The 20,372-nt window shown below is 42.6% G+C and overlaps 1 protein-coding gene across 1 annotated transcript in view; it reads left to right on the plus strand.

Annotated features, from left to right (window-relative positions):
* Positions 1-20,372, plus strand: part of LOC127634413 (vasoactive intestinal polypeptide receptor) — a 106,699-nt gene that overhangs the window by 29,452 nt on the left and 56,875 nt on the right. Inside the window, exons 2-3 of the mRNA XM_052113958.1 lie at positions 4,287-4,377; positions 8,486-8,596. Of these exons, the coding sequence (XP_051969918.1) occupies positions 4,287-4,377; positions 8,486-8,596 (202 nt within the window). The remainder of the gene's footprint in view (positions 1-4,286; positions 4,378-8,485; positions 8,597-20,372) is intronic.

Genomic DNA, 20,372 nt, shown 5'->3' on the forward strand with positions numbered 1-20,372 from the left:
GTGGCAGAATATCCACTTTACTAATATAGGGAATTAGAGAGGGAGACATAAGTAAATAGTCAATCCTTGAGTAGCTCTTATGACGAGCTGAAAAGAATGTATAATCCCTGGAACCATCTTTTTGTAAACGCCAAACATCACATATGTTAGAATGTCGCAAAAATGAATTAAAACAACCAGAAATCCTTGAATCAGCTTTAGAAGCATGAGATCTATCTAGCTGAGGATCCAACACAGCATTAAATTCGCCCCGTAACACCACGAGGCAGTCCTCCAAACTCACAACTAAACGTAGTAATTCTTGAAAAAATAATGGATCACCCTCGTTAGGTGCATAAACAGACACAAAAGCGTATTTAGTATTATTTAGAGAACCAACAACATAGGTAATTCAGCCTTCTTTATCCCCACCAGAACGTATAACAGAAAAATTAGTAGAACGCCTAGACAATATCAGCACCCCTTTAGATTTATTAACGGCCGAAGAGGAGGAAATCATTTTAAAATATCTATTTTGAAAGCGATGCACGTCAGCTGACTTTAAATGAGACTCTTGTATAAGGGCAAAAGAAACCTTTTTACATCTTAGATAATCTAAGCATTTGGTCCGCTTGATGGGGCTATTTAACCCATTAACGTTCCATGACAATATATGTATAGCCATAATTTAAAGAGTAATAGCTATGCAGACGAAACAGAACAAGGCGGGAGAACCAAAAAGTAGTCCCCAAGAAAGATAGTGGGCAGCAATCAGAAAAATATGCAATACACACCTGAATGCATATAAATACTACGCATATAAATGTATGCATAAAACAAATTAAACTTACGTGGGCGGACTTGGGCATGGAACAGAAAAACAAAAACAAGAACAGTAAAAGAACAGGCAGCAAGCAAAGAGTTAAACACACTCTTCTACCTGCCCTTAACGTAACAGTCTTTGGATACGCGGCCAACTAGTTGTCCGGCTCGTCCGTCGACACCTGACCCGGTCATTTTCCGGATGAACGAAAAGAAAAATCAATCCGTCTCAGTAAGGTCCTCCATGGGAACTGCCGATTCATGCTCCTTCTCTTCGGATTCTTGTGACACGACCGCCTCTGCTCCCTTCCGGGAAGATTTTGCGATGGGATTCATATTGAGGACGAACTTTTCAACCTCCGCCGGTGTCTCAAGCAGTGAAATCTTCCCTCGGTGAGTAACTTTAACTACCGCGGGATAGAGCAAAAAAGACGTAATTCCTGACTGAGTTAGCTTCTTCCTCGCCAATGCCATCGCTCTCCTCTTAGATGCAGTGTGAGTGCTGTAGTCTGGGAAGAAAAGCAGTGGAGATCCATTATGAAGAATTTGTCCAGCAGCACGGGCTCCATTCAGGATCGCATTCCGATCTTGATACCGCAGCATCTTAAAAATGAACGTACGAGGGGTAGATTTTGCGCGCTCACCGCTGTATATACGGTGCGCTCTTTCAACCTCCAGCACTTTGCCAACAAGAGAGCCCATTTAGGAAGATTATTCTGTATAAATCGCAGAGGATCATCTCCCTCTACACCCTCTTTTAGTCCCACTAGACGGACATTGGACTGACGGCTTTTGTCTTCGATTCTCGCCAACTTTTCCTGAAGGGAGTCCACTGCTAGCTTCACTTCCACGGTGTCTTTCTTTGCGTTGCGAAGAGCTGCCTGCATGTTGTCAAAATTATTTCTTATCAGTCGAACGTCCTCTTCCAGGACTCCAAGTCTATCCGCGATTGGGGTGAATTCTTCCTTAAACATTTCCCTGACAAAGCTAAGGTGCATCTTTAACTCATCAGCAACAATGGCACGAAGTTCCCCCTCAGGAACACAATTAGGATCTTTAACTCGTTTTTTCTCCGGGGAAGCCATTGCTAATTGACGTTTTGCCATCTTCATTTGTTGCACCGTTATCAAAGCAGCCAAGACTGACCAAGCGTTGATAATTTACTGAGAACAGATAGATTAAGGATACCGAGTCAGGGAGCAGTCAAACTACACAGCCATTGCTACCGGAGGGTCACGTGATTCCCCGGAATGGTTATTTTTAACAAAAGTACAGTGATATATGTTTTACAATACTTTGTCTACTTCACAGTAAAATGTAAAATAAAATAAATTAAATCCTCAGCTTCTAAGGCATTTCTGCTGTAGAAAACAGAAGCTATATGAAACAGTACAGTGTCTTCAACACTGGAATATAGCTGCTATAGTAACATTTATACATTTGTCATATAACAAAAGTCAACATCAAATTCAATTATCAGTTACCTGTACATGGGGAAACCAAGCTGAATCAGGATAGGCATGTCAACATCACGGACAGAGACATAAACAGCCCTACACAACGCACATTAAGTCAGATGGAGGAATAGCATTAAAAGCCATAAAACTAATGACTCACTCGAAGCCAAACAAACGGCATTCATCTCTAAATTACATCACAACAAAAATACAGTAAAATAAAATATTGTGTGAAGGGCTTTAGAGCATTTTGGCTAATATTGTCTCTGCGGCGTTTAACATGCGACTTACCACAGCAGTTATCAGATGTTCTGCTGTGGTTACCCAGAAATCGTTATTTTTAGCGCTGCGGTGCAATGTGAAAATGACGCCAGCAGAGGGCGCTGTCCCCATTTATGCAGCAATTTAAAAGAACCCATATACAACCCGTTACACTAACCTCATCTTGGTCTAAGTTACTGATCTCTGGTCTCTACCCTCTTTCTTTCTGTTCTCTCATTTAAATGCAGTGGTACACCTGTACACCTGTACACACCCAAACACACAAACAGACCAACGCACCTGCCAAATAGGCGCACACCCAGACACTCAGACTTCAGCCAACAAATAAAAACAGTTGCGTGCACATATATCAACAATACAGGGATTCAGTTCGCTGTGACCATTATACCCCTCTTCTCAGCACCATGTCTTCATTGACCTTCTCAAGCTGTTCGTTGAGCTTTTTACGTTCTTATTGACCCACAGGCTGTCTGCCACTGACTGTCAGCATGAATTTGTCATCAGCAGTGGACATCAGTGAGCAATCCGACGATTACTCACTGGCCCCACGCTCTTCTGTGCCTTACAGGCATCATATCATCTCCACACTCAAATGGCACTCTTTTTTCTGTGTGCCACTAGCATACACTGGTTTGTCAGTTTGTCAATAAGAATGGTATACAGCACAGTGTTATTATTTATTTATTTAATTTATGTTTTATTTATTTTATTTAAAATGTGTCCTTTCTATTAGGTGAGGTTTCGGTCTGTGACCGTAGTTTAGTTTTTTTTTCTCACTATAATCATTTTTTGGATTTTAATGCTGCCAACGTTAATGTTTTAAAATTAAATGGGTAAAATAACTTATATAATTTTTAATATGTTTACCAGTGTTGTATTTGTCAGGGCCATCCAGTGTTTTCACTATTTAGGGGCATTTTCATGTTTAAAGCTGAAGTGTGTAATTTCTGGGTCACTAGCAAATCCGAATGATTGCAAAAATAAACATAATTTTCAAACAGCTTTTTCAAACACGCCCCCGTCTTCCATTGATCAAACAGAAAGTCCCGCCCTAAACTTATGCCATTGGTCGAGCCAATGATGTTGTGTCAGGCTGGGCGGGCTGCTCAAAACAAACAGCAATTTTATAGTGCCAAAGAGACACAGTATTTACAGTTTTCGGAAAATCGATCTACAAATGGTTTACATATAGTTGTCTCTGTATAATAAGCTGGGATAGGAAAAGTTATTTTAATATTGAAAAAAACTACATCAGCTTTAAAAATGAATGCAGGTTGTAAAGGTTGTAATACTGTATACTTTGTATCAAAAACTAAAATTAATTTCTGGTCATTATATTATATTATATTTAATTTAGTTTTGAAAATGTGAAAATTGTTTAATTTCAGTTTAAATGTATGTTTTCGTTTTATTTTTATATACGTTTTCATTAACAATAAAAATATTGAGTAATACGGCAAACTAGTATGATTTGTGGATTTTTTAAGCATTGCGCTGTATAATTCTCAGTAGATATTTGCTGTAAATATTTAGCCAAAATAAACCCCCATGAGGCTCGGTTCCAAACCATCAATATACACATGAAATGAGCCTTACAAGATGAAAGCTGACACCTTAAAATATTAGACCATACTGAGAATATTATCTTGGCAAATCACTGAGATGAAAAAGATTGCTGTTTTGAAGGTTGAGCTGAAGCTGAACAACTGACTTTCTCTCTCACTCTCTCTCTCTCTCTCTTCACAGGTTTGTGCTGTTCAGGTGTGTGACGTAGTAAATGAGATTGAGCTGGCAAGAGAAAGATGTGAAAATAAAACTACTGGAAACTTCACGTCAGGTGATTTTCACACAAAATATCTTTGCTCTATGCTATTTTCACAGTCAACAAACAATTTTGCATTGATGGGGAAAAGTAAAAATAGCTGCAGATCACAAAGAGATTATGCCAGTGCTGCAAAAGGACCATAAACAAAACCTTTGGCAGATGTATTTACATATAACTCAAATTTGTTTGGATAGAACAGAATTTGTTTTGGTAGAAATCCGTTTATATAATACGGTAGTTACTGCACGATGAACTAACATGAACTAACAATGAACAATTGTATTTTCATGAGACCTAATTCATTAACTAATGTTAACGAATGGAACCTTATTGTAAAGTGTTACCAAAAATAAAATAAAATACCAACATTTTAGACCAGAGCTGTGGTCCTGTAGTCAGCAGCTCAGACAGATTTAGCTGTGATGCTCATGTGGGAGACTGGGGTTTAAATCCAGCATTGTCCTCTCTCAGCTATGTCTGTACATAAAATGTGGCAAAAAGCCACAACTAATAAATATGTAAAATCCAAAAATCAGCTCAAGTACAGTCTGACTGCTGTCTAAGGCTGATTATCAATATCCTCATCAATGAGAATGCATCATGCACATTTTGATAAGTCCTCAAACATTCTGAAAAACACAAAGATTCATCAGCAATGCTGATTATTTTGGATGTGCAGCAGAGGTTCCAAGGGCCAGTGCACAGCGCATAGATAACAATGATCATTCGGAAGCTGCTTTGAGGTATGAAGAAGGTTATTCTCGGCTGATTCATTCTTCAGGTCGACAGGTTGAATTGGCAATCAGGCATGAAAGACGGAAGGCAGCTGTACATGTCAGACCCCCATCGTAGACCCCGTTTACACCTGGTATTAGGATGCATCACGGGTGATCCCATCACATGTGGTCAGACGAGAAACATCACTGTTTACACTTGGTCGCTTAGATGCATATCCTGTGACCACACAGACTTAATTTGTCTGTAACCACAAAGCCTATAAAAATTATGCATGGAAAACCTTGTCCGCATTCCGAATGAGTTTGATTAATATAACAGTAGATTGTTCATCTTGTTCATGATATAATGCAATTAGCACTGCTGCAGGTAGGGTAGGGTATGAGATTTTCACGGTATGATAACCGTCTCAGAAAATATCATGGTTTCACGGTATCACGGTATACGGTATTACACAATTACTATTATCAGTGAAAATAGAAGGGTTATTTATTTATTTATTTAATTTTGAGCAAACACTTTATTATAATTGAAACTTGAAACCATTTATTTTATTGAAGTATGTGTAAAAAAAAAGTCTCCCTTTTGAAAATAAAATAAATAGAAAAAATAAGAAAGCTAACAGAATTATAATAAACAGAATTATAAACATGATAAAAAAATAGCATGTAACTACTTGTTATATAACTAAAGCATGTTGGCATAGCATGTTAAATGAACTACTAAATGAAAAATAACATCAGCTGCGTGAGCTTTTGAAGTAATGTCCTATGATTATTAACAGTTAACATATACTGTAGACTGCTCCTGTCTGTACCTTTAACTCAGTGTTTCTCAACTGGTTTTGCTTCAGGACAGATTTTACATTGGAAATCAAGTGTCGACCTGCCATAGATCAAACGTAACCTGTATTTAATGTATCCTGGGTCGCATTTCCTTTTATGTTGCATAGTTTTGTTCATGGTTTTCCAGTACAAGGACATGCATCAAGTGACATTATTTTTTTTTTGTTGATGTCAAAATCTACAGGAAGTTTTCTCTCCCCCTTTTAAAAATTTAAAGGGGTCATGACGTGGTTTTTTTTATTGTATTATTATGTTCCCTTAGGTGCAATTATAGTATTAATATATTTTTTTTTAAGAAAAACTTTTAAAATCTAGTGATTTATGACCTTTTCCCACCCTGTTTCTCATCCTCTGATTCAAACAGTCTGTTTTGGGGGCGTTTTCCATTTAAGACTTCAGTGTTAACGCCCACTGTTATGATTGGCTAACGTCAGTGCCTATGTATCAATTATTGACGCTCCCAGCCAGAACAATATGCAAGTAAACTAAGTAAAAACACTGTGATTATTCATAATGAATGAAATTGCGCTTTAAAAAGTAGTTTAAAGTTTAAAATAGATTACTTGCAGTTTGCGTCGTCGTTGTTCCCAGAATAGTCGGCACGGACTTATCTTTGAGCAACAGTTTTCTGGCAAAGCCAGCATCATATTGAGATTTGTTCTCAAAACAGTCATCCTTAAAATGTACAGAACAAACGCTTAAGTTAACACTGCCGTGACTGGAACGTCCGCAAAAAATAAACTGCATCCATTTTTCCCTGACGTCTGGATCTTTCGGCAGCTTATTCAGAGGTTTTGTTTGACCACAGCCAGGAACAGCACATCTGTGTGGCATCGTAATTTTCCTGTGCACAAGTAGTCTCTGTCAGAGCTCGCTGTCCATCGACTGAACACTTGTGAGGCGACGGCGATACTGAAATGAGCGTGAGTTGTCTTGGCGCTTAAATCGTAGTTATCTTGTGCTGGAGGCGGTCATATGCAAACGCTGTTACGTCACTTCTAACCGACACGTCACTTCTAACCATGAATCCAGAACGAGCTGTATTTTGAGCTTGATTAAATAAATGATTCGTTTAGAATGGGGAGGACGTCTTAAAATATTAAACTTGCAGGACGTTTTAATGATACAAAGACCTCTTATATACCAAAAGATCAAGGCAAATTTGGTTTCTCATGTCATGACCCCTTTAAGAGCATGTTTACTTATATGAGCCCATTATTATCCCGTTTGTTTCCTAATATTAAATATTTATAAACATATTACACAGAAGGAAAGGCTCTTCATTATCATGGTTAGGTCTTAAATAATAGTAATAATAATAATAATAATAAATTAATGTATTTATGAAAAATAAATACTAGATGAAACACATCTTGAAACTTTAACTACAACTGCCACTGTTGATATAAAATGTGGTCTAATAGATTCTACCTTTAGATTATTTCATATGAAACTATAACATTGTCAAAATATAAGTTACTTTTACTTATGTAAAATCGTCAGTTTTTGTGCTCGCCAGAGAGAAGAGCAGATCATGATCGCGAGCTCGTAAAACTCACGAAAGTGCAGATGAGAAGTATGGTATTTAGAGAATTTAGCTGTTTGCGAGATTATCATTAAATCTGTCCTAAATAGTCTATACCTTGGGCGGCCGCCGAAACATCTTCAATGGGAGAACCATGGCATTGTTCTTTCCCTGCTGTCCGCGACCCAGTCCGAATAGACCAGTTGAGAAACACTGCTTTAACTTCCACACTCACTCATGTCAGACCCCCTCGCCTCGCTTCTCTCTGACATCTGCTGCATGTGTGTGTGTGGGGGCGCAAGTTGACGAGTCTGACAGACAGTCGAGAAGGAATGGAGATATACGCGCATGTGAGAATCTCCATCCGGTTGCATTTTTTTCTCAATACTGTAGATAAGCACTTGTACATGGTATGATAACCGTCAATTTTCAAACCTTCAGTTTGCAATGAAGGTTGCAAAAAAAAACATTCAGAGAGTGGCAGTTCTGTGGACGGAAACACCTTGTTGAAGAGAGGTCAACAGAGAATGGCCAGACTGTTTCGAGCTGACAAAAAGGCTACCGTAACTCAGATAACCACTCTCTACAATTGTAGTGAGCAGAAAAGCATCTCAGAATGCACAACACATTGAACCTACAGGCAGATAGGCTACAACAGCAGAAGACCGCGTCAGGCACTTTATTAGGATTTATTTTTTCTTTATCTTGTATTTAACCTTGCTCAGTGACTTTGTGTTGATTCTAGAGTATAGTTTTCTAAAAAAAAAAAGCATGCACGCTGAGTGTCACAACAATGGCAAAATCATAACAACGGATCTTATGCAGCATTTTTTATACAGAACCAAACCCTAAAACCTAAGCTTACCTAAAACATTAAAAACTGTTCTAGTGCTGCAAATATTTTTTTTTATGGAAATGCACATCTAGTTTACTCTGAAATCTTAATGGTGTTTTATGTTTATACTGAAGTTAAGATTATTTTTCATTCAATGAATGTTTTAAATTCTTTTGGCAGGATGCCAAGGGATGTGGGACATGATTGCATGCTGGCCATCAGCTAAAGTTGGAGAACATGTGGTAATTCCTTGTCCATATTACTTCAGACACTTCTCGGACCACCATGAGGGTAAGCTGAAATCGCCATCCAATTCCAAACTGTAGCTCTTGAAGAAAAGTGTAAAGTATCTTTTGTCATCTTGTAAAACTCTTTGTGTTGGTTGTATTGACAGTCACACAGCTTTACATCTAAAACCTTTGAGCCACTGAACATGTTTGAAGTTTCCCACATACTCACTAGAGGACTTTGATATCAGACCTCTCCAGGCAAATTGGTCTGCTTGGGAAATAGGAAAACTCTAAAAATCATCCCTTAATGTAACATGAAACTAAACAGCATGTTTCCCTCTAGCAAACAGGACTTTTGTGTTATGTCGCCATGAATGTACAAATTGTTGGCAGAATTAATATGATGTCATGGTTGGTAAGGAAAGAATTTAGTTATTTCATACATAATAGGTCAAAGACAAGACTAGACAATGGAATCTGTATAGTATATACAGTACATGCAGATTTAAAAAAGTACAAGTATTTGACTGCAGAACTGCTGCGGTTCGAGTAGAAGCAATGAGCAGTCCATCAGGCTACAAACCAGGCCCATTGATTGAGCACTGTCAGGGGTGTGTGTACAGCCATTAGATCACACTTCTTTATCTGAAAATCTGTTCAGTGGTCTCGGACACATTTGAATGGAAACTATTAATCATCAGCTTATGTATTAAAAGTCTGGCAGCCCACCAAGTCCTCACATAACATTATACAGGCCTTCCCTGTTGAAAAGATCAGCATTGGTTTTCATCATGTTGGTGTGTTGGTGTCCTCACCAGGCTTCTTAACTACAGGTTGGAATACTCCTCAAGATCCCACATGCTAGTTAGATTTAGATTTACAATGTGAAATGTGTACTGTATCATGCAGACTGTACTTCAGGTACACTCTAAAAGACAAGGCAACTGATCTCAATTCCATAAAATGGAAATATAGAGTTTGCAAAGTGTTTCTGCAATGATGAAAAATGTATTGAGAGCACATCTCCTTTGAGGAGCTCTGGGATTCAGGCAATTATTTTAAACAACGAACACTTCAAGAATGACCAGCTGTGAGATTGCAAATAAGATTCTGTAAAAATGTCTTTGAAATATCCTTTTCTATTCTCCTCACCTGTTCATTCATGCATAAGCTGTTTATATGGTACTATGTGCGAGTCATAGGGCAGGCTGGGTTCTACAGGGGAACCCTCAAATGAACATTAAACCACCCTCAATTGAATATTTAAGCCTAATAATACTGTGAATTGGCAAAGCAGATTTCCTGGCGAACACACAAACACAAAATCCCTGCATCAAAAAGATAAACATGTGAGATCTTGCAAATCAGTGTTTCCTAATTTGCAGGCATAGCAATCTGCTTTCATGCCTCCAAAATACAAATGAGAATTTGATTTGTTAAGACCTTCGCTCACACAAAGAGGAGTTGTAGAAGAATTTTCTCAATTAATCCACTGCCTCACCTGTTGCTTCAGATTTCTGCTCTGGGAAAAAGCAGCCCAGAGCTGCTGGTCTACGATCAGTTTCCCAAAACCAAATCCAAACCTAGAGAAATGCAAAAACTGACTCTAGTGTGAGCTGAATGGCCTATTGGTTAGGGTGATTGCCTCTGCTGCTAGAGTGAGGGGGAGGGGGGACCGCTTACCCTGTGATGGATTGGCCATCTGTCCAGATGCTTCCCTGCCTTCGGCCAGAGAAAGCTGGGATAGGCTCCAGCACTTCCCATGACCCTGCATAGGATAAGCGGCTATAGAGAATGGATGGATGGAAAAACTGACTTTAGATCAGTAGTTGTGGATAACATCTGTTGACAATGCTTGCTGCATGCGCAGAGAAAATACAGCTTTAACTGTTTGTACATTTTTTTAAAAACTTAAAGGGATAGTTTACCCAAAAATTTAATTCTCTCATCTTTTACTCAACCTCATGCCATCTCTGATGTGTTTGACTTTCTTCATTCTGCTGAACTCAACAAAGGTTTTTAGAAGAATTTCTGGGCTCTGTATACGAAATGCAAGTGAATGGTGGCCAGAAGTGAATGGTATCAGAGCTGAGATATTTTCTAAAAATAGAAGAAAGAAAGTCCTACACATGTGGGATGGCATAAGGGTCAGTAAATGATGATATAATTTTCATTTTTGGCAAACAATCCCTTTAAATGAATGCAGTGCATTTATTTGATTAAATATTAAGTTGTGTTATTCGCATCAAACATGATTTCATAAAAAAAAAAAAATATATATATACTTTGTACCTCCACTTTATACAGAGCACACCACCATTTACAGAAGCATGATTTCGATCTGAAACTTGACCTGTCATAGGGATCCCTGCCCTCTCCCTTAACACAAAGGTTTAAATTCACTGCTGTGTGAGACGGTTTTTACACTGGTGACATTTCTTGGCTGAAGGAACATTGGTGAAATGAGTGATTGGAAGTGTTGTGAAGATTAAGAGCCAATGCTGATAAGACTGAGTTGTTAGCAACCAACAGACAGATATCAAAAAGACTGTGGCTTTAAAAAGGAAATGTGCTGAGGTCTGCAAAGGTATGGTTTTTGAGCAAACATTTACTGAATTTATTAGGGTAATAATACTATAACAAAGATATTAGGGTGAAATTGTGCTCTGCTGTTTTTATGGCATTTATTTAGGCTAATATGCTGAAAATATGATGTCATTAATGAATGTATTATTATTTTGTTCTTTTTTTTCATTGTGCTAAACAAATAAGACAAGTCTTCTCATTTAAACAGAAATTGCTAGACTTATTAAATGCTCAAATGCTTATAAAATGCTCAAAGACTTGTTTAATGGGTGGCAACTTTTCAATTTTAGTTAGTGTAAAGCTACACTAAGTATTTTAGTTCTCTTGGAATTTCACACAGAAAGAAAGAAATTTGATTAAATCTGTTTAAAATTATGTACTGTTCACTCACATGAAATAAATACTACAGTCTTTTCAAAGGTTAATGGTCTAGAAAGAGCTATTTTACTCTACAAGTGTGGTCCCTTAGGGTGGTCTCCATGTGGAGATCATGTGACCAGTCGAATACTACTCACTTGATCTCAGTACCATAAATGACTAAGCACATATTTCAACATACTTTATTGTTATTATTATTTAGTTGTTTTTTCTCCACCTACCTGTAAAACAACCCCTGTCTTTATCATCTGTTCTTCTCCCACAAGAATGAATGAGGTCATTGGTTGTAGTCTAGTCTATTTTTGTATGGAGGTGTATCCCATGAATACTTTAGTATTCATGAAGGCTCATTCTTCAGCATTTAATTAAAGTCTAGGCCTTTAGTGTTACTCTTGTTGTGTCATTCCATTCTCTCCGGAATGTTTAATTAATGAATGGCTGATAAATGAGGCACAGTATGCCACAGGGTGTTCAGTGTCAGTGTTTGTATACTTATATACAAAGCATTAGGTCATTCAGTCATCTTACCAGAGCTGCTTGGTTCATTTGCACCACAGTGTGAATGTGGGAACTTTTGAGTAATCATGTTCATTGATCTTTCACCAAAAAGAGATCAGATATGCACACCAGGTAGTGGCTAAATATTCCTACCCTCAGGGAAATGCTATTTTTGGATTTTCTCCCCTTGCGCTGTAAGTCTTCTTGGTGGTGTAGTGACTCGCCTCAATCTGGGTGGCGGTGGACAAATCTCGCATCTGAGACAGTCAATCCATGCATCTTATTACATGGCTTGTTGAGCACGTTACTGCGGAGACCTAGCTCTCTGCAGCATCCATGCACAACTCACCATGCGCCCCACCGAGAACCACATTATAGCAACCACAAGAGGTTAACTCAACATGACTCTACCCACCCTAGCAACCGGGCCAATTGGTTCCTTTGGAAGCCTGACTGGAGTCACTCAGCATGCCCTGGATTTGAACTTGTAACTCCAGGTGTGGTAGTGAGTGCCTTTACTTGCTGAGCTACCCAGGCCCCCATGGTTGCCTATTTTTTAAAACAACTGACAGAGTTTGACTTCTGTGATTTATTTTTCCTGCATGATGTTGATAGTTCAGTCTATCAATAAAGTGTTACATTGTTTGTTTAATTCTATAACTTAATCTAATTAAAATAATTTCATTTTGTTTTTGTATCATTTTACATTTGACAAGTGTTTCTATTTTTTTTCTATATGTTTTAATTCACATAAAACACACACTAGACCACAAATATATGCTTATTCTGTGCAATTTGTACTTTCTTGTGTCAAATTAGATTCATGTTGTCCATCAACAGTGTGCAGTCCATTTTCCAAAAATAGACTCTGAGCCAAAACCTCAGCTGCACTGCAGCTCATGCGACACTGCTGTGACGCAGTGCTGACACTTCTGATCTGAATTCTCTAACCTATTAACATGGACAGTACATCAAGAAAATATGCTCTGCTCACACCTTGCTCACGCTTGCGATGTGAAATGGCTTTTACCCACTGAATTAGACTGCCACATCCCTTCAACCACATGCCCTCTCTCCAAAACCCTGCCCTCCAAAGACATGTCACCACCATTTGATTGACTGGTAGACAGTATTTCTGATTGGCTAAGTTTTGTTTTTGGCTAAAAAAGAGCCTAGGACTGTTACAGATTCAGGTGGGATTTCTTGGGACACTTATTTTGGTGATATCTGTCAGGTAGAAGGGATATTTTATGTGTGCCATTCTTAAAACAGCAGCCTTTATTAAAGAACTTGCTTTGCTCAACAGACTCAGCACAGTATTTGAAACTGGCTCTGAGCAGTTACACTTAGGTATACTAGATGTAGTGTTATAGCTGCTGTATGTCATGCTCTTTGAATCTGCCTCTCACTGATTACGTTTCCATCCAAGGATATTTTGTGAAAAAAGTTTAAGTGCATGAAAATAAAGCTGATGGAAATGCAAATTAATGCAAAAATTTCACAAGTGTCGACATAATATTTTTCCATTTAACTCTAGCGCATAAACTCTATGTCAACACTTCAAATGTCGTGAAAAGCTGGTTTAGAAACAGTTTTTGTCGAAAAAATTGGCATTAACACAAAAATGTTGTTACATGACAGAATTTACTCCAATTGTTAATCATGACAACGGTATACATCCTTGAAAGGCATTTATTGTACGTGATTATGGATTGATCTTAACGGCATATAGATCCGATGCTGCAAACATGACACTTCCAGGAGTGCCAACACAAATATCTCGTATCATGCCCATCAACAAGTGCACAGAGAACAAATTAATGGCCACTGTTTGTGATTTAATTAATCATGGTAGACATCCGTTTGTTTATTAAAGTTGCTTTTACACACCATTCAAAATAATAGATGGCAGTCATGGAATTAGCCCACAATACAAAAAAAAACATATCATTTCTGTGCACAAAGTGTTTTGATTTCTCTAAAAGAGTTTGAGTTTTCTTCTCACCATAGAGCAATACACAGCAGTGTTGAATGTCCTTTTCAGGACGCATCTTTTTCAAGATGCCTTTCCGCCCCTGTGTTGTTCCTGGATGTGGTCAGTTTCTCTCCAAGACCGTCGGCCACAGACGCTGCCTCGTGTGCCTGGGCAGCGATCACACTGAGGCGGCATTCGTGGATGGCTCATGTACTCATTGTGGACATGACCATGGCAGCGTTGCTGTTGCGGCTCTCCTTCCTCAAGGCGAATGCCACTTCAGCCGCCCCCCGTGTCGCTCTTTCCCATGGGATTGAGGATGACCCGGCTGTCGATGAAGGTGATATGGGGATAACGACGGGCTCGGTTTCGCCGGGTAAATCTCCACGGACCACCCGCCCCCCCGACATGCTCGATCGCTTCTGTCCGAGCTGAGGATGAGTGTGGCTCGCCTCACAGCCAGCCGGCATTCTCCCTTGAGCCCCTGGACTTGGATGATGACATAGCCGCTGCATCGGAAAGCGTCCAGGCGTCTGACATGGAAGACTCGACTGGGCTGCCGCCTTTGGGTCGGAATCCAAAATAAACTGCCATGAGTGTGTGAACCCTCCGTTCTCCCCACAGCCTTCACGGCTTGAGGACTGGTACCTCAGCTCTGGCCGCCGCTCACAGCCACGCCCCCCGGTACCGTTCTTCCCTGAAGTACAAGACTAGCTGACGCGGTCGTGGAGGGCACCTTTTACTGCCCGTAACCGACCCCTCCGCTCATCCGCTCTCACTACCCTGGATGGCGGGGTGGTCCACGGGTACACGGAAGTCTCCCAGGTTTATAGGGCGGTTGCAATCCACCTGTGTCCTGAGAACGCCGCCACCTGGCGGGACCGCCCAGTACTCCCCTCCAGAGCATGTAGGATGATGTCATCATTGACCTTCAAAGCCTACAGCGCCATAGGACCTCTTCCTCAGTCTCTAACCCGCCCCCTGCTGGGTGCACAGAGGAAGGTAAGTGCTTTGAGTCTTTTCTCAGCACCCAAGCCTTGGGACGCTTCTGCCTCCTGACGCGCTATTACCTGCTCCCCCCCTGCGAAGCCCCGCCTGGTACGTCAAAAGCAGTCGTCCCGTTAGTCCCCCTCGCGTGGAGCTTGGATGCGTGGCTTTCACCTCCCAATCTGTCGTGTTGGCTGGCCAGAACCATCTGACTCGGCTACGCGATTCAGTTCGCCCAGCTCCCGGCTCATTTAAGCGATGTTCACTCCACTTCCGTGCACGGTGAGAAAGTCAGCGCCTTACGAGCAGAGATCTTGTCTCTGCTCCTCTAGGATGCGATAGAGCCTGTCCCTCCAGCCGAGATGGAGAAGGGTTTCTACAGCCCTTACTTCATCATACCCAAAAAAGCGGCGGGTTGTAATCTTGGACCTGCGAGTTCTCAACAAAGACTCCCGTTCAAAATGCTCACGCAGAAACAGATTCTTACCTGCGTTTGACAGCTAGATTGGTTCGCGGCGGTAGGACCTGAAGAACGCGTACTTCCACGTCTCCATTCTACCTCGACACCGACCGTTCTTACGGTTCACGTTCGACGGCCAGGCGTATCAGTACAAGGTCCACCTCTTCGGCCTGTCCCCTCGCGTCTTCACAAAGATCGCAGAGGCAGCTCTTGCTCTTTTCAAAACTCTACAGTCCTGGCTCCCCGGACGCAGATCCCTCTCCTCCGGCCTGCGACTGTTCAGCCCCGGCAGGCCAGCCAGACCCATAAGGGAAGTGGGCATCCGCATACTCAACTACCTTGATGACTGGCTCATCCTGGCTCACTCTCGAGATTTACTCTGCGCTCACAGGGACCGAGTGCTCAGGCTCCTCAGCCGTCTAGGGCTTCAAGTCAACTGGGAAAAGAGCAAGCTTGTCCTGGTTCAGAACATCTCTTTTCTCGGCATGGAGTTAGACTCAGTCTCAATGACAGCGCAGCTCACCAACGAGCGCGCTCAGTCAGTGCTCAGGTGCCTCACTCTCTTCGAGCACAGCGGTTCCTCTAAAACAATTCCAGAGGCTCCTAGGGCATATGAGACCTCAGTACTGTACCAGTACTGGCTACAGACTGGAGTCCCGAGATGGGCATGGCGCAACGGCACATACCGTGTGACAATCACCCCTTCTTGCCGTCGGACTTTCGACCCTTGGACAGATCTCTGCCTTCTGCGGACCGGAGTCCCCTTGCAGCTGGTATCCAGACGTGTCGTGGTGACCACAGATTCCTCTCGACAGGGTTGGGGCGCCGTGTGCAACGGGCACGCTGGCCCCTGGACAGGACCCCGGCAGCGTTGGCACATCAACTGCCTAGAGTTGTTGGCTGTATCTCTTGCCCTACGGAGGTTTCTCCCACTAATCCGGGACAAGCATGTCTTGATCCGTTCAGACAGAACCGCGATGGTCGCGTACATAAATCGCCAAGGTGCCGTGCGCTCTCATCATATGTCACAACTCGCCCGCCGTCTCCTCCTTTGGAGTCCTCCAGGTGGTTCAGCTGATATGGGACCAATTCTGCAAGGCACAGATAGAACTCTTTGCCTCCCAAGACAACTCCCACTGCCCACTCTGGTACTCCCTGACAGGAGCTCCTCTCAGGACAGACGCGCTGGCACACAGCTGGCCCCGGGGATGCGCAAGTACGCATTTCCCCCAGTGAGCCTTCTTGCACCGGTACTGATCAGGGAGGACGAGGAACAGGTCATCCTGGTGGCCCCTTACTGGCCCACCTGGGCCTGGTTCTCGGATCTTATGCTCCTCGTGACAGCACCTCCCTGGAAAATTCCCCTCAGGAAGGACCTTCATTCTCAGTGACGGGGCACCCTCTGCACCGAGCCCTCACCTCTGGAACCTCCACGGAAGATCTAGTGGATCTACCACCTGCAGTCGTAGACACGATCAACCAAGCCAAAGCTCCCTCCACCAGGCAACTTTACTCCCTAAAGTGGCGCTTGTTCGCGAATTGGTGTTCTTCCCAAGCCAAAGGTCCGCAGAGGTGCGCAGTTCGTTCAGTGCTTTCATTCCTGCAGGAGATGCTGGAGGGGAGGCTGTCCCCTTCCACCTTGAAGGTGTATGTAGCTGCTATTGCAGCCCACCATGACGCAGTAGATGGCAAGTCCCTAGGTAAGCACAACTTAATTATCAGGTTCACTGTGATGTATGTCATAAAAGTACTTCAAGAGCTCTGATGACGTCACAGCTTATTCATGATTGGCCAGAATCACAGATGAAAATAGTGATGTGTGTTTCATGGGATGCGTTCAAATAGCAAAAAATAATTTTAATGTAATAAACAAAGCAAATATCGCAGGATCTTCCATGACTAACGTGGTTCAACACACAACAGCAAGCAGTTGTCCGGCTTGACGACTGTATTTTGAACGCCTCCCCCTATTGCAACTGGCAAATCTCACCGATCGGTAAGGCAAGCCGCAGTCAAACACACCCTTTGTTTGGTTCCTCATTGCAACGTGCTTTTCTGTCTTGAGTGATTACCCCACCCTCACGTTTCCCTTGTTACCTGGTTACCTTGTTATCAGGGTTTCACCTGTTCTCCCTCTACTTATTTAAATTCCTTGTGTTCAGTATGTTGTTGGATTAATTTATATGAATTCCTGTCTGTCTGTTTTCTCAGTTGATTTTTAGTTAGTTTGTTTTCTTTCAGTTCTCTGTTCTTGTTCGCTGGCGCGTCCTGCTGGATATTTTCGTCATTACAGCAGAAACAACTTCAAATACTCCGTCATTTTTGGGTATACAGATAAGTGTAAGACATCATTAGAGACCATAAAGTGTCTACTTTTATTTGTGTACACTCACAATAACAACAAAATCTTGTGCTTTTGTAAAATAAAGAAAATAAAAAGGGTGAGCTTTCAGCAGTCTCTGTGTTCACAAGCATATTTCAGAAACACGTCACAAAAATTAACTGAAACTCCGTGAATACTTAACACACAAACATGAAACGTATGTCTAAAGAAAGCTTAAGATTTCTACTTTTGAATAAAACAATTCAAATTTAAAACAAATATTCTCCTGCAATGCAATTTGTTTGAAACAAAGTGATGTACAGTTTCTATCTAATTACCTGTAATGTGATCACACCCACTAGCAGAGCGCACCATTCATACGCTAATGCGCTGAGACGATCAACGCAAATGGTAAACGCCCCCGACAGTGAGGTTGTAAACACATTTCATTCATTTTTCTGCTCGTTTGCAATGATACACAGGTGAGAAAGCTCCAGGATAGTATGGAAGAGTTAACATTTTCCTCAGAAGAAGAGCGGGACTCCGATGAATGTTTGTATGTTGAAGAGAGATTGATCCAGCCGAGGAAACAATTTTGGGTGAGTAAGTCATTTAGTTTTCATTGGCTGACATGCTATTTTATATAAACATACATATTTTACTAGTGGGATTGTTTCCAGACTTGCCAGCCAGGATTCAGAGTATTGACATTTGAAATATGACTCCTAATAAGCAAGTTCCCCTTCTGTCGCTCTCTCCACGTTGTGTCGGAGAAGCGACACTAGGGGTCTCTCTTGAGCACCGATATTCACATCTGACCTATTGAAAAGGGCCAATGGGAGTTGGCAGTCAGTATTTGCATACCCCGCCCCCGGACATACGGGTATTTAAGCGGGGCAAATACGGAAGTTTAGTCAGAAAATTTCTTTGGAGCCGATGGTCTGTCTGCAGTTTGCTGCGAGTTACACACCACTCAAACGTTCCTGTTTTCCTCTGACGATCTGCATGCTGTTGGATCTTGACAGCGCACAACAGCGGCTTTCTCCTTCTCATTGCACGGCGTGCATTGTTGCCCCTGAGCGCTTCGACAGCGCAGACACATACACACACACACTGTGTATTAAAAGAGTTTTTACTAAAAGAGTAATTTCCTCTAAAAGAGCAAACACAGCGGCGTTGCACGTCCTTTTAAGGACGCGTCTTTTTCAAGATGCCTTTCCGCCCCTGTGTCATTCCTGGATGCGGTAGAGTGCTCTCCGCTTCAGACGGCCACAGGCGCTGTCTCGTGTGTTTGGGCCGCGATCACACCGAAGCGGCGTTTGTGGATGGTTCATGTTCTCACTGCGAGAACATGACCATGACCACGTTGCGGTCGCGGCTTGCTTTCAACAGAAAGATCACGACCCTCTTAGCCAAGGGCACGGTAGAGCCCGTCCCTCCAACCGAAATGAGGAAGGGTTTCTACAGCCCTTACTTCATTGTACCCAAGAAAGGCGGCGGCTTACGACCAATCCTGGACCTGCGAGTTTTCAATCGGGCCTTGTTAAAACTCCTGTTCAAAATGCTCACGCAGAGAAATATTCTGGCTGGCATTCAGCATCTAGATTGGTTCGCAGCGGTAGACCTGAAGGACGCGTACTTCCACGTCTCAATTCTGCCACGACACCGACCCTTCTTACGGTTCGCGTTCGATGGCCAGGCGTTTCAGTACAAAGTCCTCCCCTTCGGCCTGTCTCTGTCCCCTCGCGTCTTCACGAAAGTCGCAGAGGCGGCCCTTGCCCCGCTACGAGTAGCCGGCATCCGTATTCGAAACTACTTCGATGACTGGCTCATCCTAGCACACTCTCGAGAGTTACTATGCACACACAGAGACCAGGTGCTCCGGCACCTCAGCCGCTTGGGGCTTCAGGTCAACTGGGAAAAGAGCAAGCTCACTCCGGTTCAGAGCATCTCTTTTCTCGGGTTGGAGTTAGACTCAGTATCAATGACAGCACGCCTCACGAGCGAGCGTGCTCAGTCGGTGCTGGACTGCCTCGCTTCCTTCAAGCCAGGCACAGTGGTCCCTTTAAAACTTTTCCAGAGGCTCCTGGGGCATATGGCGTCCTCCGCGGCGGTCGCGCCGTTGGGGTTGATGCATATGAGACCACTCCAACACTGGCTCCAGACTCGAGTCCCGAGACAAGCATGGCACCACGGCACGCATCGGGTAAGGATCACCCCGCCTGCCTCAAAACACTCCGACCCTGGACAGACCTCTGCTTTCTACGGGCAGGAGTGCCCCTGCAGCAGGTGTCCCGACGCGTTCTGGTCACAACCGACGCCTCCGGTCCAGGTGGGGTGCCGTGTGCAGCGGGCACGCAGCAGCGGGCCGTTGGAAAGGGGCCCCGCTGCGTTGGCACATCAATTGCCTGGAGTTGTTGACCGTCCTTCTTGCTCTCAGGAAGTTCCTCCCGTTAGTTCGGGACAAACATGTCCTCGTGAGATCGGACAGCACCACGGTGGTGGCGTACATAAATCGCCAAGGCGCCGTACGCTCCCGCCACATGTCACAACTCGCCCGCGTCTCCTCCTATCAAGTCGCTGCGTGCCACTCACATCCCCGGCAAGCTCAACGTCGTAGCGGACACGCT

The sequence above is a fragment of the Xyrauchen texanus genome, chromosome 41 (assembly GCF_025860055.1).
Source record: "Xyrauchen texanus isolate HMW12.3.18 chromosome 41, RBS_HiC_50CHRs, whole genome shotgun sequence".
NCBI lineage: Eukaryota > Metazoa > Chordata > Actinopteri > Cypriniformes > Catostomidae > Xyrauchen > Xyrauchen texanus.